Consider the following 22464-nt stretch of genomic DNA (forward strand, 5'->3'; position numbering starts at 1 on the left):
TACTATTACTAACAAGATTGCTTAGGTATCCTGTCATCTGTGATTTCTCTCCCTCAGTTTGTGTGTGTGAGAGAGAGACAGCGAGAGAGAGAGGGAGAGAGAGAGAGAAAAAGAGAGCGAGAGAGCACAGAACAAATAGAAATGAGCAGAGGGCAAGGATGGAGAGATGCAGCGTGGAGCGTCTGATCTGTAAAGGAACATTGCACTGGCGCGCGGCGTGGTGTAACCTACGTGTGGGTTGGAGTCAGCTGCTGCTCTCTGGCACGAATAAGGTGACACTGCGAAAGAGGCCTGGAGGACGCCGTGTTTTGATTTAATCACTCAGCCACCTGTCACCCTTGTCAGATCTGGTAGAAGCTGAAGCGGCGAGCACACTGAGCAAACGATGACCTGACGTTCGCGTTTGTATTGCGTCGCTAAAGCTTCACGGTGAAATCCGCCCCTCTCACGAATCTGTTACAGGAGCTTCGCAAAGCATAAAAAGCAGATCCTGGATTTTTCAAACTTCCCTGCATTTGTTTGAAACTACAACACAAGCATAAATAAAGACCAGAATGTATACATGCACACCTGGGGCGTGAGACTCTTCTTCTCCTGTGGGAGAACAGCTGACCCACATTGCCTGGCCCTTCTCAGTAAGAGAGGCATGCGAGGAAGTTTGAGGAAGGATGCGTTTAATGACACAGAAGGAGCAGGAATGACCACCAGTAATGACCGAGGGAACAAAGGCTGCAGGTTCTTGATGAGTTCCAGCTTGTTTCTGCTGGTCAAATAATGTTATCTGAACTTTACTTTTTTTTGCATCTTATCTTTATCTAAATATAAAAATATGTGCTTCTTGAGTTTTGTTGATGGTTCTATGTTCAATATTTAATTGTATGACTTTGAGCAGAACTTTAAATGTATGAAAAGCACTATGTAAAAAGTTTAATTCTTCTTCTTCAACTGCTACTATCACTACTACTACTACTACTTAATAGTGTTCCTTACTTTCACCCCCTAAACAGGCTGGGAAAAAAGCATTTAATATCCAAGTTGGTATGAGGCTGACTATACTTCAATCCAGCCAGGTATTATAGCTTGGTTATATATTTGAGTAAACTCTGGATATTACTCTTCATTCATGATGCTGTAGACATTCGTGACAAGTGGCTTTTACAAGGTCATTTTACAGTGGACAAGGTAGAGGAAAGCATCTCTTGAACATAGACATTGAGGTAATGTAATGGCTTTTGACCTGATAAGTGTTAGAAACAGTGAGGGAACAGTGTTTAGATAGGAACGTTCATTATGTAACAATTCTGGCTTGGGGAAGTGCAGTCTGTTGTCCAGGGTGGTTGGTGTGGAATGATTTTCTCAGTACTAAACACACACACACACACACACACACACACACACACACACACACACACACACACACACACACACACACACACACACACACACACACACAGAGAGAGAGAGAGAGAAAGAGAAGGGGAGAGAGGCTGAGAATGATTCTGACAACAGCCATGATTGCACCTAAGCATGGCAAATGCCTCTCACCCATAAAATTCTACTCTCTGGCCAAACTTTCTTGATTTGTAGCTCTTCATTTCTTCTCCTGCTACTTGCTTGTTGATGTCCTGAAAGAAAAACTGTAGATGATTCAACTCAGGATATGTCTCAACAATCTCAGGGGTCCAGCTGGCCTGATATCTCACATAGCAGCAGTCTCACCTAGAATGAGATGAAAAACATCATATTGCAGAAGCTAGCTTGCAGTACTCCTGGACAAATGGCCTTTCTGCCTATATATATTAGAGATGGGATTCATAGTCAGAAGTTATGAGGGCTTTGGTGAATCCCAGATTTATATAAAAAATTGCTTGTTACAATAAAGGCTAATTTCTGGTGCAGTGACTGGCCATTTAAGAGAAATGCAATGTTGTGATGTAGCATGCCTGGCTACATAGGAGACTCATTATACTCAAGGTTATAGGGACTGCATACGTCTGGGTCATGGGGATATGCATGCGTCTAGTTCCTGGGGACTGCATGCATCTAGTTCATGGGGACTGCATGCGTCTAGTTCATGGGGACTGCATAAATCTCTGATTTAGCAGGAACTTCAGTCTGGAATGCCACAACAGTTTAATGGGTCAATGAATGAATTTAAATTAATTTAAAAAAAACAGCCCACCAGCTGTCTTAGATCTGAAGGGGTAGATAGCTACACAAGTGAATGAAATGGCTCCTTTCAATCTAACTATGGAAGATGGGTTTGTGAGGTTGGCAGGTTACATGGGGGCGACTTTAGTTTTTGTTACAGTCTTAGACATGCTGGTAAAGGAACAGGGTAGAAAGTAGCCCCTCAACAATCACAGTCTTGTCTGACAAACGGACAGGCAATCACTCTATTGGCCCTGAATCACTCTTTTGCCTCATATGGGCACTATCCAAGGTAATTAAATGCAGAATTATATTGGGGCATTATTACATTTCAGCTATTTGCATGTTACTGATGCCCTTAATATTGTGTCTTAGTAAGTGTTTGTAAATATTTAATTACACCCACTTTTCTCATTTTTCAAAACTCAGCAACTAGTTATTACTTCCAATAAAAAGCGTGCTTACACCACCCCTGTTCTTAGTGAATTGCATTGGTTACTGGTCACATGACATCCACTATAAGATGCTCCTCGCTATCTTAAAGGTGGGTTGGCCAAAGCTTATTTGCATTTAGATAACACTTTTATTCAAAGTGACTTACAATTATCAGTCAATAACAACTCAAGAAACTAAGCGTTAAGGGCCTTGCTCAAGGGCCCAACAGTAGCAACCTGGCAATTGTGGGGCTTGAACTGGTAACCTGATTCATAGCTGAGTACTTTAACCACTGAGCTACAACTGCCCGCTCTGTGTATGGCAGAGCCTTTGGTGCTGCAGCATCTAAAATCTGGAATTCTCTAACACCCCTCTGTCTATGAAACTCCACTGGTTTTCCTCATTTTAGTCTTTTCTGAAGAACTTCTTAGTCTTTAAATGTTGTTGTATTGTAAAGTGACCTTGGGTTTGTGAAAGAAGCTATTAAACGTTATTATTATTATTATTATTATTATTAATATTATTATTATTATTATGTAAACGTAAAAGTCAACCACAAGCAATATTTTATCAATATTTTGTATTAATTAGGCCATGGTAGAATGACTTGTTTACTTGTTCACATTAACTTGCTCCTGACATTGTAACTGCAATTTCTTTTTCCACAAAAGCATTTCTACTCTCCTTCTCAGAAATATAAAGAGTTACAGGCTAATTAAATATATGGGCATGTAATGGGCACATTACTCTCCCTTTCCACAGATGGGATCCTGTGTTCTGCATGGTGCATCCCCACTAAGAGGAGTCTGGTGATGGACTACAGTAGGGAGACAGCATTGTAAATAAACCATAATCTGTGATCTCTGAGTGACGCTGTTGAGCACCAGAGTGCAAACAGAGGACCTGAGATAACAGCGAATCCACAGGCTGGGGGAAGCAGACTGAGAAGAGTTTTTAGGGTTGCAGAGAAGTGGGGAGTGATGGAGAGGAAGGGGGAGGGGAGTAGAGAAATAGAAAGAGAGAGAGAGAGAGAGAGAGAGAGAGAGAGAGAGAGAGAGAGAGAGAGAGAGACTTTAGTTGTAGGAGGATTGGGAATAATGATGGGGTTGGGTTATGTTGGTCTGAAAGCACTCTGACAGTGTCCATTTAAAAGCCCCTTTTCTTCCTCTACCAGCAGACAGAGAGTGCAGTCATCTGTCAAGATGCCTTACACTCCAATCTTCCAGCTATCTGACATGGTGCTGTAGAGAGAAAAGCCTGACAGCTCTGTGTTAAACTTGCATTAGTATTCGAAGTGCAGACAGAGAAAGAGAGAGAGGTGTGGTGTGCAGTCAGTGTGTGTGTGTGTGTGTGTGTGTGTGTGTGTGTGTGTGTGTGTGTGTGTGTGTGTGTGTGTGTATGCATGTGTGTGTGTGTGTGTGTGTGTGTGTGTGTGTGTGTGTGTGTGTGTGTGAAAGTGTAAGAGGAAAGTCTTGAGCCCTGCTGACACTACAAGCTGACTTTTTCCACACAAATTATTCAAAACAGGCTCCTTTTGTTTGTGGCAAAAAAAAGAAAAAAAGAAAGAAAAAAGGAAAGTCAATTTCATCTCTTGCATTGTCTGTGTCCAAAGGATTTATTAAAACGTTTCATCTTGCAACTGAAAGGAAGAAATGTTGGCACATTGCACCTTCCAAGAGAACACTTGAGGGGCACAACTTTACATTCAAAGATAACATAATAGAAAAATAGAGAAGATGGCAAGAACCCTTGTTAATTGTTTCACTAATGTAATCAGATACTAGTACATGCAAATGTACACAAGGATGCATGGCCTTAGACAAGGCAGGGTTTTCTGTTTTGAATTGGGCAGGGCAGTTAACTAACTGGTTCGTCCATGTGTGATAGAGCAGAAAAAATACCTTTGCCCCCCCAGAAAAGCAGTTTGTACGTGATCTACTCAAAGGGAGTGCTTGAGGCAATGAGACTTCACCTGGTTAAACACTAATTCATTTGTTTTTATTTGTTACAATATGTTATCAGTTTAATCACAACACAATGTAAGAAGTCCTTTATGCCCAGTATATCTCAGTCTTATCTCAGTCTTGATGACAAAAATCTCCATCATTTTAAATAGAGTGGATCAGAATTCTACTGATATATTGTGAAAGTGTAATGCATTTTAATGAAATTCTATTGTCTTTGTCTGCTACTGCCCTTGCACTGATTGGTGGCTTTAGCCTGACAGCATCTATTGCTAAAAATGACAGTAATGATTAATCTTCTTTTCTCACAAAGGTACTGACAACTCCCCCCCCCCCCAGCCCCTCAAATTCTCTGTGGAATGAATAAATATAAAGTGTGTGCAGGAATAGACTATTCACCCACTCAAGGTCTAAGGAGCCATGTAAAAAAAATAATGTCAGAGATTGCCTTATACGTCAACATGTCCAAACACCAAGACCTGACAGAGGCATTAAAGGCCATCTCTATACTCCCACTCATATTCCAGTTTTAATGCATCCTTTGTGACCAAGCTTTTTCCTCCTTTAAAGACCTCTGCTTTCCACAAGGCTCTAAATTCACTTTGCAGACAGCTAATATCAATTAGTCTTGGGAAGCAGAAGGCCAAGTGCAGCTATTAACACTGCACCTCTCCTCGGCTTCCCCCTACTGAAATTTACCCTCAGCTGAGTGCTTCCTCAATAATCATTAATGTCCTGTCTAAAGCGTCCTCTCAAAAATGACAAACATTTTAATTTGTATGAACCAATCAATGCATGGACGCATGCTCCTTCTCCCCTGACGGTACTAAGATGGAGATTTATGAGGCCCAGGCTCCATTAGATGTTTATTCTGTCCGTATATTTATGCTGTCTCCGGTGAAGGCATCCATGCACTGCAGCTGTAAAGCCAGGCTGATGTGTCGCATCTTTGAAAGCCAAATCACATATCTGAAGACCTGGAATTAAAATAACGATGACAGGAAACAGAGATAGAGAGAGAGAGATGTCAAGGGAGATGTAGATAGAAGCATGCCGACAGCATCTGTGAGTGACTCTTTGAACCGGAATAAACAGCTCTCATTCGTTTGTCTGAGGTCACTAATCTTTTCATGAAGGCCCTGGAGTAAGTATCTACTGTGTGGGATGTCTCAGCATCTTTACCCTTGCATACAGCACTGAAGGATAGAAGCCTGCGTTTGTACTGTGTGAGTGTGCACACTCCCACACACAGACCCACTCACACACACACACACACACACACACACACACACACACACAGACCCAGGCACACACACACACACTCCCACTCACAGAATCACACAGATATCCCCACACATCACAAAAGGTTATCATATGACATTGACCTTCATGTTTCTACATTGTTTCTCCCACCTAACTACTGCAGTCCTATTGTTATATTCGCAATACACTGTATACTCATATCACTATAAAAGTACATCAAATGCATGGATTTCGGCACCTGCAGACAGTGATGGCTTGGCAGCGCCGGTGTCTTGGCATCGCTGCATAATGAGCGGTGTCAGCTATGACCTGATACACTTCTAGATCAGCAGAGTGAAGTATGATGATGTCAGCTGTCCAATCACCCAGGCTTGTCCTCCCTGGACTGTTTTGTTCTGCTGCATCTTTAAACACCCTTTATCTCTGCCATCCCACAGAGCTCTGTGGTCCTACATATAAACTGTGCATGTGGACTAATATGTTCCCACAGGTACCATCAGTGCCTGGCCTTAGCAATTACAGAGTGGTAATGATTGATAATCCTGCTGTGTTCAGCCTCATTTGGAGGCTGTGAGTGTGCGTGGGTCCTCTCCAGTGCACGACTTAGTTGATTTAATCTACAAAAGCAGGCAAACAGAAGGATTGTCCTATTCATTACAGCTTCACTCCCATAAAACAGAGATATAGAGGGGGAGAAAGAGAGAAAAAGGAAAGAAATGAGCTTTTAAAATTCTTAAGTTATCCTTAAGATTAGAGAAAATCATTATAATGAAGCAGTGCAGTGCTGTGAATCCATGTGCAATTTAATATCAAACATTCTCGGGCTAATTCCAAAAATCAGAGTCACAGACCAAAGCAAATGTCCATGAAACCAGATATCCAATAAACATGACAACAGTCCAAAAGGGATATACTACAAGGGCAAAAAAGGAAAGGTAAGGCAGAGCTCAAAAACACAGTAGGCACAACACTAGCAAAACACTCAGGAATGCACAAAACCAAAACCAAGCCGAAGCAGCTCTGACTGGTGGTCTTGGTGAGGGTTTCAGTTCGGACGTGCTCCAATGACCTTGAATGCACTGCTAAGGACTGGAATAAATGAAGATACCTAAGTCAGTACCTCCTGTCAAATCTCAGCAGACTTGTGATTTCTGACAGTCATTCAAAAAGAGAATGAAAGACAGTCTCATAAAGGGAAATACCAAGCAAAGAATCAGGTGAATAACATTGATTAGAATCAGGTATAAGAATATTCAATAAAATATGTTCTCATTTGTTTACAAATAACTTTTTCGTTATTTTGTTTTTTGTTACACCAATCCCTGATCCCTGGTCAGCTTCTGATAGTAATGTGCTCATTACCCAAGAAGTGTGCAGCAGAGGTGAGCAGACCTACATGTCACTGAGGAGCATGCTGATTATGACCACCATTTGCTCTACAGTGTCTGTGTCAGCAATCCTGTAGTCAAAGCAAGGCAGACCTTGACCAAAAAGGGCAGAGGTCAATGGATAAATCTTCATCATGAAGGTGCTCCAATGGACAGCGACTATCAATGACAACATTACAAACTGCAATCTGACTTCAGTGATGCAGTGATAGATCAAGTCAGTAAGCAGTGTAGACATGGGCAACATGCTTTGGGCTCCATCTTTCGAATGCCCTGGTGTGTCAAGTGCTTCAAAGAAAAGAACAGAAACAGATGAATTGCTGTTGTTGTATTAGATACCTTTAAATCACTATTATAATTTCTATATCAGAATAAAGAAAAGTCCAATCATCAATTCAATTAAATGAAAATAAAGAGCCAATAACTTGTAAGTTAGCTTGCGAAATGAAGCAGTGAGCATTTAAGGGGAAAATCTGTGTCTGTGGCTCTGATGCGAAATACGATATCGACTTATTTCCTGTTGCCATACATGCAGAGGGAGAAAGCTAGGATGTATAGAGGCAACAGTCTAGAACAGAGAGACAGTGTTCCTGAGGAGAGCCTGAAGCTCAGCCCTGAGGTTATCAATATCACGGCTTCGTGTTGTAACACTTTTTATGTCAGATAAAAGGTAAGAATGGGGGAGGCCTAGAGAGATAGATCGGGGTATACCTAATGGAGAGAGAAACTGTCACAATGTGACCTCTCTCCTTCAGTAAAGATCAAAGCAGACATAATTCCTTTTCTTCTTTCAGATCACAGCAAACGGAAAGCTTGCCTTTCGTATATACAGTAATGATTCTCTGACCATCAGACTCATTACTACCAAGACTACCAAATGAACCCTTTCCATGTTTTCCAAAAAGAATTACATGATCTACAGTACTGGCTCTGTGAAATTTAGGCCAGAGCTCCATACACCTCTCACTATATTAAATGCAGCTATTCAGCATGTAAGAGTTTCCTTTTCCTAAAGATTCTTTGAGACTAAGACCGTTCAGTACACGGAGCCTTATTGCCTGATGTTTACAGTGGGTTTAGTTCACAGATAACTGACTAGCCTGATGTTGCTACGGAGTGGGAGGAAGCTGTGAAACTCATTTCTCCAGGACAAGTGTCCCTCTGGGAAGCCAGCATGCTAAGCAAATTCAAGCTTATTCATCCTATACCATCCCAAATGAAAGGTTCTGCAGATCCTTAGTCCCAGATACACTGGAACTGTTGATAGAGCTCTATGTGTATTTGTTTATATGTCCGTGGTTGGGTTGAGCACCAGTGATAATGTCTGGTGCTGTTAGACCTCTCCTCATCCTTTCGCTTTTTTAAGCCTGACTCTTCAGCTCTCTTGTGGAGCTCTGCTCAAAGGGAGGTGTATTTCATGCACGGCAGACTTGGGATGCACTGTTAATGAATGCATTTATTTGGAATCCTACAGCTGTTCATGAAAGAGTATTTGTTCAGTTTCAGGGTGCAAATTGCAAAGCCATCGGAGCAAAGATGACTTTATGATGAAGATTTGTGATGAAAATTTATGCAGCATGTTTTGCTTATGCATTGGAAGCTGAGGTTTTCAAACTATCCTCAACCATTTTTCAATTATACAGCACACATTAGATGACTTACAATGTATTTTTGTTTGTTTGTCTTTTGCCCAGTAAGTATAATTTCATAAGTATTTAATGAAACCCATTGTGACCAGCATGTTTGAAAGATAAACAATGGTTAAGAAAAAAAAGCTTTCTTTTTTTGACCTTTCTAAGAGATGATACCAGACTGGGGAATTATATATCAGCATCTTTTGCTCACTTTGGCAAAGTACAGAAAGATCGTAATGGCAACTTTTCTGGACTCTTCTAGGATCTGTAATGAAACTCTTCATTGATGTTTTGTCCAACAGGCAGTGATGTAAGAGAGAAGTGAGAGGAGTTGTCCATGATGCTGAAACATCTGCTGGGGTATAGCACTCCGTTTTCTGGGGGTGATTAGGAGTCCGGCTGGAAGACCACTCCACTCCCCCATTTCACCCTCTCACATCCTCTCCTTTCCTTTCTTTTCATCTCTTCCATTCTCTTCCCTTCCATCACCTCTCTCCTCAGCACCACCCTACACATCCTTTTCTCACCATCCTCCTCTTCCTCTGTCATTAGAACAAGATGTCAAGAATTATCACTTAGGCAGAAGCCCAGGCAAGTAAGCAGAGAGGGGTCATCATGGACAGGGGGTCAGAGTACCATGTTTCTACAGGAATCTGATTATTAGTGTGATGAAATAGAAGTAAAATTATTAAAGGATATTCACTTGCCAGAAAGGGGAAAATGGAGAGAAATATAATAAGCATCCAGCCGCAATAAATGTCCATGCAATAAACATTTCTCCACTTTACCCACTGTGGTTGTTATTTATTAATTGGTCTACTTACAGGGAATAGTTAATTAACTCAGAAGAATTTAGGCAATATAAACACTTTTACAGAAAACGCAAGAAATCAGATCTCCCAGTGAAGGAGATACAGACACACAAGCACAGTTGCTTTCATCAGACTGTGTGTGTGTGAAATCAGGTCTGCATGGCCAGTAACCTGAGACCTGGCTCACCTCCACATGGTTCCAGGCTGGTGCTGCTTTAGATTCTACAGGAGTGGAGGAGTGCACATGTGCAAGCAGGGGTGGAGGAGTGCATGTGTGAGAGGCAGACCGATGGACTCTCCTGGGTCGCTGGGGCTGGCCTGCAGTATGGCGTCCATACACCTGGTCGAGATTATGTACAGCAAGATTAAGTGACCAACTGTAGGGCCAGTAGAAAGTGGGGTAGGGCACCAACACAGAGAGAAAAAATGTGGTTGCTGTGTGTGTGTGTGCGTGTGTGTGTATGTGTGATATCAGGAGGGTGTGGTAGGGAAGGGATTAAGAACGTGTTAAGCAGTAAGTTGACAGTGTAGCTTGGCGATAAAAGTGATGACAACTGCTTTTGAAATTTCCCAAGAGAGCAGACACATTTTGAGAGAAAACAAAAGAAATGCCTTTCAGAAAGACCTGGTACAGGGCAGTGTCCATGCCACTTTTATGGTGCTGTCCCCTAATTTTTGTCCAATTACTTGCCCTGTTCTGTTGATAGTCTTCCTTCTACATTATTATGCCGTTCATGGATGCAACCTTTTCCCCAAAGACAAAAATTATGCATAATGGCACGCATTATTCAAATGTCTGGCTTGAAAACAAAACTCAAAAGGACCTTCTTTTCTTATAGAAGCAAGGTAACCAAGAGACCTCAAAGAGCAAGGGATTCATGCGATTTTCAAATCCCAAGCATCCATGTCTGAGGGTCATGAGGCCACTGAGCTATGAGTCAAGGCATAGCCAGGAGCATCTGCTACATGATACATCCAGAGCCATTAGCCTCCAGCTCCTGGTAGCTGGTGATGTATGAGTGGAGGCTCGAGAAGAAGCATTGGATGTGCAGTAAGAGTATGTTGGCCATCACCTTCACAGTAGCAGAGATCCCCGTTGATGTGTGAACTCACTAAGACTAACATTGGCAGAAACAAAAAACCTTGCACTGTACATGTTAGAACAATCTGGAATATTGACATGAATGAAAGCCTGGAATGACATCTAGACAAGAATTTAAGTAAATGATGTGTAGACCACCAAAATGACCACAGAAGGAAGTGCTTCAGTGGAAATCTTTATTTTGTCACCATTACACAATATCAAGCCACTGAATAAAGTAAACAACAGTCCAACAAAAGGTACAACATAAAACATCCAAAGGTAGACATGTTTCAGAAAAAAATGAGAACTGAAACAAGGAAACTACTCAAAACACCAATGTCTTCCTTTTCTCTTAAGAATGGAACAAAAACTGGATGCAGCCATGCTCATGGGTGTATGGATGAGGTTCATTTACATTGGATTGCATGGGTTCCTACTCACTATTCTCAAGCCTTCCTGTCTCGGACATGTATGCATCAAGCACGTGTGAGTGCAAAGGCCTTCTTCCACCATGTAATTAGACTCCCTTCTCATTAGAACTCTAATACAGGTGATCTATTGCTGAGATAACGCTGAGCGAACATGGGTGTTACAATATGATATTGGAAATTTAAAAAAAAAACTTTCTCTGATGGGAAGTGAGATTGTACAAGATGAGAGAGGCTGAGAGGCAGAAAGAGCAAAGAACAGTGCGAGAGCAAAAAAGGGGGAACAGAATAGGTCACTGGGGAAGAGAGAGAGAGAGGGAGCATGAGAGGAGGGGAGAGTTGCCTTTTGAGTGGCACTAGAGGCACAAAGGATCCACAGAGCAGCAGACGTGTCCATTCTGTAGGGAGGTAGCGCAGGGTGGAGTGGGAGAGGAAGAAAAAGGAAGAAGCACAAAGAGAAAATGTCAGCACAGACAACTGGTAAGTTAACACATTCTCGTGACTGATCAAACACTTTTTGTATCGCATTTCTATATGCGTACATGTATGTATATGTGGGTGTGTGTGAGTGTGTGTGAAGGTGTGCATGTGTGTGTGTGTAGTGCCTGGTTCTGTCTCTCTCTGCAGACTCCTTTTCCCACCACTGATGACGCTGTGACCTTGGCCAGCCATTCAGCTTCAGTCTCAGTAGGCAGATGGATTCTTTGCTGACTCTGGAGGGCTGTGCTCCATTTCACTTTATCTGTCCACTAACCAGAGCTTTTCCTAGGCAGAAAGCTCTATCCGTGTGTCAAGCTTGGTCCTGAACTACTGTCAGTGGGGTTGTTCATTAGAAAAACCAATGCACATTAGGACTGTTTGCAGGACTAAGCTTCGCCTTTTGGTGATGTGTTATAGGCTATGTCAAAGCTTAGTCTGCATACGGACACCCAATTTATGTAATTTGCCTTTTTGGCATTGAAGCTCAGACAATTAAGGTTTTACACACATGGTCAAACATCTCTAAGTAAGAGGACCACCTCCTTGGTGCATATGAGTACAAAAGTCTGAAGCCACCCAAAAAACAATGTATATGACTTCCTAAAAAATAAAAAAGTCATACCATTTGACCCCTGGCTGAACAGAGCTGCAGCTATGTTTAGGGTGGGTGTCTATTCCATCTGCAGATCTTAATTAGGCTAAAGCATGTTTGAAGTTGTTATAATTTCGATAAAATCGATATCTACTTCTCAAGATATTGATCATTTTGGAGGGAAAAAATGACAAAAACATTTTATCATTCTATTAATGTTTATTTGTAATAATGTTTTAGTATTTATTTATATGTTTATGTGTTCTGATTATTTCTTGTGGTTTAAAACCTTATCTGGATGGTATTAGTTTTACATGGTGTAATTATTACCCATGTTCCTCAGCTATTTTAGTCCTGTCTGAATCCATGTCAGTCACTGTCAGTCACATTTGCAGATTGCACACTCCCACATCAGTAAAAATTCTAGTGCCTTTTACAAACTATAAAACAACCATTACCTCGGGTTGTCATAATGGCCATGCAAACTGCCTTGTCAGCAAATATTCCATCACATCCTGTGGAAGTTTTCTCAAACATGGTAGTGCTTGAGGAAGCATTTTACTGCCATTATATACTTTGGCATATACTTGTCAAAGGTCTTCTCAGAGGAGCGGCACTTCTGTAACCATGCCCTCCATAATTGCATGCACCTGCACGGGGTTTAACGTCTTGTGTTTCTTTGTCTATTTAAACCTCTGTTAGTGTGTGTATTGTGTTGGTTATTGTTAGTCTGCAGCTGTATGTTAACACACGTATGTAGTGATTATTAAACTTTATTGGAGTCTGTGCATCCTGCTCCACGCCCTTGGGCACTTGGGCCAGCAGATTCTTTACAGAATAACCAACCAACACAGGACGCCATCTCCCTCGGCTAAAGACGGACTTCCTAGCAGGAGATGCATGAGCACTCTCTGCACTGCCACCTCCTGGATCCTGGGAGATCGGGGAGAGGACTGCCACTGGTGTTCAGGTCCACTCTGGAAGTGGAGGGGAATACCCCCAGGAATTTCTTGAGGGAGGGCTAAGGCTATCGAGCTTTGGCCGAGGAGGACTGAGGGGCATCACAATGACCAGAAAGAGGGTGGTCGGGTGGAGCCAGTGGGATCTCCGGAGTCCCTTCCCTTCAGTGGACTTGCCAGCCAGACTGGAAGGGTCTGCCCAAAGCCTCGGAGGCAAACTGCCTCTGGGACGCTCTTAGAGTGGCAGGCATTAAGGAGGACCGTTCAGGGGAGGAGCACGACCAGAACCGGGGCGGACGCACACACCCGTGTGTCCGCTGAGGCCGAGGACACGTTAACAGCTCCTGCGCTGATTGCAGGCACTGCAGCACTGTGCCGAAAGTGTTTGTACATGTTTACGCTTCTTTGTTTCTGGGCACTTCACTGCACGGGGAAAGCGAAGGACTGAGCTGAGAGAGGCCCGCCTTGTGCTGGGTGGGCACCGGGTATGGCTGTACTATGTCTTTGTGTGTGTACGACAGCCAGGAGTTTGCTATCCCGGAAAGGGAAGCGTTGGGAACCTCGCCCCTAGGGAGAGGTCATCGTCGTGGAATGTCGTGTTTGTATATGGCAGCCTGGGGTTCGCGGTCCTAGGATGGACGCGTCGGGAGCTGCACCCCTTGGGAGGGGGTTCTGTCACGGGGCATTCCCCCGACAAGTCACGTGGTACAGCCTGCCGCGTGCAGGGGGTTTCACCCCATTTTTAACCATGCCCTCTGTAATTGCACGCACCTGACCAGGGTTTAACGTCTTGTGTTTCTTTGTCTATTTAAACCTCTGTTAGTGTGTGTATTGTCTTGGTTATCGTTAGTCTGCTGCTGTATGTTAACACACGTATGCAGTCATTGTTAAACATTATTGGATTCTGTACGTCGTGCTCCACACCCTTTGGCACTCGGGCCAGCAGAATCGTTACACTGATAGCTTTAGGTCAATTCTACTACATGTGTATAGCCTGCTAATTTTAAAATCCAAGATATTCTAACCCAAGTTATAATTAAATATCAGCATTTACAATAAATAATTAAAGCAGTTAGATTACAAATAATTTAAGCAGTTATATTAAATATCATCATTTTGTATAGAAGCTAGGTATAGGGTTACAGACATGCAAGAGAGGAATTTAGCCCAAATCCAAGTCTCCAAATTCATTATAATAAATTATTAATATTTAATACACCAATAATGTTTGTGATAACTGAAAGCTAAGAATTACAGGATTTTTTTTGTGTGTGTGACATTAATGTGTAAATCGAGTAGCCACTTCCATCATTCTAATTTTATTTATATCAAGACTTCTTATTCCATGTGAATCAGCCATTAACTTTACAGACGTTCTGTGGTAAAAAATTATTTGCAAACATATGTCCAGAAAATGAAATTTATCCGAACAGTACTTAAGACTTTTGCACAAAACTGTACAGAAATAAGAAGGATATGGAAAACTGGCTACTAGATCTGGTAGCGAAAACTGGAAAAGTCATCAGGATGCATGTTTGTATGTGTGTATTTTTGTGGGTGTATGTATGTGTGTATCTGTGTTTATGTGGGTGTATGCATATACACCCACATATACACACATATCAGAATGTGTATATATGCATGTGTTTGTGTGTGTGTGTTTGTGTTAGAGATGGTACCAAACACATCAGAGTTGGTCTGTTATCAGCAAAAAAACAATTTTTAAATGCTGGATCGGATTATCAGGTTAAAATCTCAGTGGTGCCTTGCAGCGGCGCACAGCAGATTACGTGATAATAGCCAGGTTATCTTGAGCGGGTTAAATGACAATAGTCAAGGTTTATGCACAGCTATAGAGTTTAACTGTAATTTAATTATTACATTCAAAAACAAATATCAATGTACAATGTAATATCAATGTTATCTTGGTGTCTGGGAACAAGTTATGCTTCTGGTGAGAGTATTGAAGAGAAACAACAGAGCTAGCCTCTTTCCACTGTTCACCACCAGGGATCCACAAGAATGTATTTATTAATCCATCCTTTAAAAAAAAACAACCAACGTTGTTTCTCCGTCTGCTCACTTAGTGCCTGGTGGGTGTGGGTTGTGAAATGAGGATTATAAGGTCAATATTAAGATGATGTGGAATTACAGTTGCATTCACTAATAAGAACAAAATGCAGATAAATGGTATGTGTTTCACCCAAACAACTGAACCACAGTTTGAATTAAAAAATATCAGATCGGTCACAATATTGCGAGATATTGATATTAGACTGGTACATAAAAATTAGCATTGTATCATCTCTAGTGTGGGCTTGTTTGTGCATGTGTATGTGTGTTTGCGTGTGTGTGTGTGTGTGTGTGTGGGCATTACCTTGCACTGACAGAGCGAGCACTCAGTGCCGTGCTTGGTCCAGGCAGAGCCACTGAAGCGTGTGACACCGTGCTCGTCCACGCAGGTGTCGGCCACGCCATTGTGCATAGCATCCGCCTGGCACGGGTCCGCCACGCAGCGGGGACAACACTCGCCCTCAGGCACGGCCACCAGCTCACAGTCAGGGGGCGCTGGCGCACACGCCACAGGCCAGCAGTCCACCGCACCACGCTGACAGAGACAGAGAGAGAGAGAGAGAGAGAGAGAGAGACCCACCCATGGACATCAGCGCCGCACGCTGCTGCCGGTCACAGGAAGTACACTCAGCAGTCATGGAATTAGGGGTCACATGCTGAAGTCATTGTTTAATTGTAAACAGGTTGCGTATAGGTACGGATCTTAGTTTGCATCATGTGTGGATTTGTGTTGTGTTGCTGGTAATGTTGAGAACAGAGTTGTACTTCAAACACAAAGCAGTTACCATCAGTATATAGCTTTGCCTTTTTCTATCTGTCTGTATGTCCGTCTGTCCGTCTGTCCGTCTATCTATCTATCTGTCTATCTGTCTGTCTGTCTGTCGGAACAAAACGGCAATGGTACGTTTACTTCCAAAGCCCAAAAGCACGTTAATATCTCATTGTACTTGGAACTCCACACACAATACAAGCATTATGACATGTGGGCTGGCAGTCTCTATCTCTCTCTCTCACTCACTCACTCACACACACACACACACACACACACACACACACACACACACACACACACACACACACACACACACACACACACACACACACACACACACACACACACACGCACACACATCTCACACGATGCATGACCTGATGCAGCCAGGAGGCAATGTGTCTGGATTTATTGAGTTTTGGAGCCTCTGGGACAGTGTGCTGCCCTGCAAGGGTATTGACCAGCACCGTGCTGCACTGGGAGGTTGAAACCAGAGGCCAAGGGTTATGAGGTATGAGTTTTAGTGGTTGGACAGATCACACTGGGTTAAATTTGTGGTCTTTGTTCATCTGAAGATAAGATAAAAAAGAGACAAGTCTTGTCAAAGCAGACTGCACTGCACCATAGCAGTTTACAGTCCAGATTTTTTTCACTCTTCTGTAGCACTGTCAATGGAGTACATGATGTCAGCACCCAGAGGGGTCCTGGGTACGTCTCTGGTGTAGCACTTCTTCTTGCTAACGTGTTAGGATGCTCTTGGGATATACAGCTCACCCCAAAATCTTATTACACGGTGCCGAGCTAAATCTCATTATTTCAGTTCCCAGCTTTAACCCCGCGGCAAATGTGCAGTGGGATTCCCGAGGACAGAGACTGGGTCTTGTGGAGTGACAAGGGAAGGAACAGACTGGATTTCCCTTTTGGACTTTAGCTCTTATCTCCCATTAGAGTAACATAGGGGTTTAGAATGTGAAGCCTTTCTAGTGTCAAGTCTGGTATCGCTGGCTCAAAGTTGAAAAGTGCATGCTAGGATGTGGAGGATCTCTCTCTCACTCTCTTTCTCTGTCTTTCTCTCCTTTCCTTTTTCTGTCCTACTGGCTTCATTTCAGCTTCTTTTATCCTGTATTCCACACTCATTAAATTCCTCTTTCTTATTGCACCATAGGAAGCACAACATCCCTCTGCATTCTCTCTCGCTCTTCTCCTTTCTGTCTCTCTTGCCTGTGTCCCCCCACACCACCCACACCAGCACTCTTACAAGTCCCATGTTCCGCATTTATTCTGCTTCCGAGGGAAATATAAAAAGAAATCTAATGAAAGAAAGGCTAGCGTGGAGACGCTGAGATGCCGGGAGAAAGTAATGAACAGAGCAGTGGCACAGGGCACCGGGGTGGGGGGAGTTGGGTTTGAATGAGATCGAATGAGAAAACAAAGCCTGTGTCATGAGAGGTGGGGAGAGACCTGCGTACGAAAGGCAGTAGTGCCAAACGATTCAGGACACGCCACAAGTCCCACGGCTCTAGGAATGAATGAAGCAATATCGGATCAGTAAGTCTTCAGTACGTCAGAGAACGCATGTAGACGGGGCACCCACTTCCTCCCAAATGTAGAACTAACATGCGTTTAACAATAACCTTATTTATTCCAATTTTTCACACTTGTTTTTTCCCTCTCGTTTTTCTTCAAGTTCCTGGAATGCACACATTTGTGATGCTAAAATGTGTTATATTGTCCAAATTCAATGTGGATATTGTTACGAACCCAGGAACAACCCTCAACCCTGCACAGCCACACCCACTCGCACACACCCCCGATCTGACTCACTGGAATTCTAGCACACACCTGATTCCTATTCCCCTCATTACCTACCCCTTTATAAGCTTCTCCTCCCTGCATACTAGTTGTGAAGTATTGCTCCTATGTAGTGTACCGACTGGTTCATCAGCCTGTGTGGTTTCCTGGTTATTGACTCCTGCCTGCTTTTTAGACCTTGTCTCCTGCCTGACCCTTGGACACCTCCTGAACGCTACTCCGTGCATCGACCCCGTACCGACCCGACCACGCTTACCTGTCTGACTGTATGTATTAATTTGGTTGCTAAAATAAAACCTCTGCAACTGGATCTTCTTCTACATGTGTGCATTCCTTACAGAATACTTCGCCTTTTCATGGATCCAGCAGAGGTACAAAACAGACTGGCCCAGCAGGAGGTTTCCATGGCCGAGCTACGTGAAACCGTTCAGAGACTTTCACAGGTGGTTCTTACCGTGACTGCTGTGACTCCTTCACCATCTACCACAGTTACTCATTGTATTCCTGTGGCCGTCCCAGAGCGATCCCATGACTCTCCATATCAATGCAAGAACTTCTTGATGCAGTGTTCAATGTATTTCTCCCATTATGCTGCACAATTCATCACTGACAAGGACCGTGTACAATTTGTTTTATCACTACTGACTGGTGAGGCAGGTGCATGAGGAACCACCCTCTGGGATAGCCAGGACCCAGCATTACAATCAGAAACGGAATTCTACAATCTTTTCAAGGCTGTTTTGGATCATCCAGCAAGTGGATGGGCTCCCGGAACTGTTTAATGCGAGATACGACAAGGGAGGCGCACGGCGGCTGACTACGCCCGAGAGTTCCGCATGGTCGACGCCAGCAGTGGCTGGAGTGAGACTGCGTTGAAAACCGTGTTTCGTCGTGGACTTTCTTTGGGACTCCAGACAGAACTCGCATGCTGAGGGGGGTCGACTATGCTGTCCAAACTTATCAAACTTATTACTGTGGATAACCTTAGACGCCCGCATCAGCCCTTACAACGTGCACCCCGCGCCCATACTTTTGTACTGGAGGATTCTAAGAACAGATCCGATGAAGTCCCTGAGCCGATGCAATTGAGTCGCTCACGCCTCACCCCCCAAGAACGTACCAGACGATTCACCCGAGGATTGTGCCTGTACTGCGGCGCTAACGGTCACTTCAGCAACAACTGTCCTGTCCATCCCCGTCAAGAGAATGGGAGGACTTCTACGTTCGAAACACACGTAATACGGTCTTCTCTGCTGTATATTAATCATTAGCTTGCACTGCCTGTAGTCCTTATGGCTGATGGTAAGTGTTTCTCTCTCTCTCTCTCTCTCTCTCTCTCTCTCTCTCTGCCTTGGTGGATTCCAGTGCAGCAGAGCATTTTTTGGATGTTGGGTTAGCTACGCAACTAGGAATCCCTAGAGTCACCTTAAATCCACTGCTATGTATTCATTCCCTTAATGACCAACTTATAGGTGAGGGTGTAGTCCAACCCAAAACTGTCCCGGTCACGCTAAAGATCGGTTTGTTTCATTGTTTCATTCAATTTATGCTTCTGCGCATGTCCCATGACCATTATTCTGGGCTTTCCCTGGCTGTCGACCCATGACCCTAGTATCTCTTGGTCCTCGGCTGAACTACTATCATGGAGTAAACACTGCTTCCAGAACTGTATCTCTGCCAATCTTCTCCACTACAGTCGAGAGCCCTGAGCCACCAGCACTCCAGTCTATCCCTCAGCTCTATAGATCCTTCTCAGATGTGTTCTCTAAGGTTAAAGCAACTAAACTACCACCTCATCGATCTTGTGATTGTGCCATAGAACTCCTTCCTGGAGCTCCCCTACCCCGAAGATCTAAGCCTTACCCTCTTTCCCGGCCAGAAGATGTGGCTATGGAGGCTTATGTCACTGAGGCACTACAGCACGGTTTCATTCGGCCCTCTACTTCACCAATCGCTGCTGGATTCTTCTTCGTGGAAAAGAAAGGAGGAGTTTTAAGGCAGTGCATCAATTACTGGGCCCTTAAAGTGACAGTAAAGTATTCCTATCCTCTTACCCTCATCTCTTTAACCCATGAACGACTCCTAGGAGCTACCATCTTCACGAAATTGGACTTGCGTAGCGCTTAGAGCCACATACGCATACGTGAGGTTGATGAGTGGAAGACAGTCTTCACCACGACACGAGGCCATTATGAATACCTAGTAATGTCATATGGGTTATCTAATAGTCCCTCAGTTTTTCAGTTGTTTATGGATGACATATTTCGAGATATGATAGACAAGTTCCTGATTGTTTACATGGACGACATCCTTGTTTTCCCGAACCGAAACGGAGCGTGTGGATCACATAACGGCCATCCTGACGCATCTCCGGCAACATCATCTTATTGCCAAGGCCGAGAAGTGAGTTCCACAGTAAATGTCACTTTTCTAGGGTGTACCCTCAAACCGGGAGCCCTCTCCATGGAACCTGATAAGGTGACTGCAATACAAAATTGGCCTAAACCCATCACTGTCAAGCAGTTGCAACGTTTCTTGGGTTTTGCCAACTTCTACAGAAGGTTCATTCGAGGGTTTGGCACCATAGCTGCTCCCCTTTCAGACCTCCTCAAGGAACAAGGCAGAAAGCAGCTTCAGTAAACCTCGGCCATGGATCAGGCTTTCCTAACCTTTAACGGGGTCTTTGTTTCAGCACCCATTCTCCATCTTCTTTTCCATTCATTGTGGAAGTGGATGCTTCTGAGGTAGGAGTGGGGGCAGTTCCGTCCCAAAGATAAGGCACCCCACCTCAACTGTAACCTTGTGCTTTCTACTTCAGGAAACTACAACCTGCCGAGAGGAATTATGATGTAGGGAACCAGGAACTTCTCGCAGTCAAACTTGCCCTAGAGCAATGGAGACACTGGTTAGAAGGGGCTGTACATCCTTTCTTGGTATACATGGACCATCGAAACCTGGAGTACCTACACTCAGCTTGACGACTCAACCCAAGGCAAGCTAGGTGGTCATTGTTCTTCTCCCAGTTTAACTTCACTGTGTCTTATATGCCTGGTTTCAAGACCTGGTTCAAAAGGTGGATGCCTTGTCATGCATCTACGATAAGGGGGAAACCAACCTGACTCCAGAGATCATCCTACCTAATAGCTGCTTCCTAGCTCCCATACAGTGGGGATTCAAAGATGACCTGGAGAATGCTTTGAAGGATGACCCTAGCCCAGAGGAATGCCCCCCAGAAAGGCAATATGTTCCAGCTTCCCTCAGAGGAACGTTACTAGAATGGGCTCATGCAACCTTATGTAATGGACATCCCGGTATCACTCGCACCACACGCATGTTGTCCCGTAAGTTTTGGTGGCCCTCCTTTCCTGACGATACGCATGATTACATGATGTCTTGTGTAGTCTGTGCCCAGTCTCGCACCCCTCACACTCTCCCTGCTGGGAAGTTACAGCCCCTGCCTGTGTCACATCGCCCTTAGACTCACATCGCAATAGACTTCATCACGGACTTACCTGCCTCTGATGGAAACAGTTATAATGGTGGTGGTGGTGGACAGGTTTTCAAAAATGTGTTGCCTCATTCCTTTTCCTCACTTGCCTACAGCCTTGGAAACAGCAGAAGCCATGTTCTCTTATGTTTCGCATATTTGGACTACCAGTGGAGACTGTCTCATCGTGATTTGCAATTTACATCACAAGTCTGGAAGCAGTTTTGTAAGAAGTTGGCCATAACTAAATCTCTCCTCAGGTCACCATGGCCAGTCCAACGGGGAGGTTGAATGTGTTAATCAAGAGGTTGGAAGGTTCCTCTGTCAGTACTGAACTTCACAGACTGGCACAAATTCCTCCCTTGGGCGGAATACACCCACAATTCACTCACGCACTCCTCCACTCAGCTCACCCCCTTCCAATGCGTCTACGGCTATCAGCCAGTTCTCTTTCTGTGGGTTGACTCCTCCACTGACATGCAAGCATCGGATCAATGGTTTCAACAGAGCTCTCGTACATGGGAGGTCGCCCACGTTTACTTGCAGAGAGCTTTACATACCCGACAAACGTTTGCCAATCGTCACCGTAACCCTAACATAATATTGCACCCTTGTCAGAGGGTCTGGGTCTCGACTCTAAACATGAAGCTCGGTCTACCCAGCAAGAAACTGAGCCCATGGTACATCTGTCCCTCCAAGGTGCTTCGACAGATCAACCCCGTATCCTACAAACTACCCTCCATGTGTCCCTGTTGAAACCTGTGCACTACAGTCCGGCGTCTGCATCCACAACCCCCATCAAACCTCCTGCCCCTGTCGAGATCAATGGAGAACCGGCTTATGCCGTCCGTGCATTATTGGATTCCCGGAGACTAATCGGGACCCTTCAGTATCTCGTCGACTGGGAGGGCTATGGACCTGAGGAACAATCATGGGTTCCCAGGGCTGATGTCCTGGACCCCTTTGCTTGCAGACTTCCATGCTGCTCACCCTAATCCTGCGGGCCCTCGGGGCTGTGGTAGGCCTAGAGCTCCCCATTCTTGGGTGTCAAGTGCCGCCCGTCAGGTGGGGGGTACTGTTACGAACCCCAGGAACAACCCTCAACCCCGAACCCCGCACAGCCACGCCCA

General features: G+C 44.1%; 1 protein-coding gene across 1 annotated transcript in view; it reads right to left on the bottom strand.

Moving 5' to 3' along the window:
* Positions 1-10907: 10907 nt before the first annotated feature.
* The window catches only part of nell2b (neural EGFL like 2b), a 51942-nt gene continuing 40385 nt past the window's right edge, over positions 10908-22464 (bottom strand). Inside the window, exons 19-20 of the mRNA XM_035521844.1 lie at positions 15568-15798; positions 10908-11557 (exon numbers count right to left, since the gene is read on the bottom strand). Coding sequence (XP_035377737.1) covers positions 11516-11557; positions 15568-15798 — 273 coding nt within the window. The 3' untranslated portion in view covers positions 10908-11515. The remainder of the gene's footprint in view (positions 11558-15567; positions 15799-22464) is intronic.

Source organism: Electrophorus electricus, chromosome 2 (genome assembly GCF_013358815.1).
Source record: "Electrophorus electricus isolate fEleEle1 chromosome 2, fEleEle1.pri, whole genome shotgun sequence".
NCBI lineage: Eukaryota > Metazoa > Chordata > Actinopteri > Gymnotiformes > Gymnotidae > Electrophorus > Electrophorus electricus.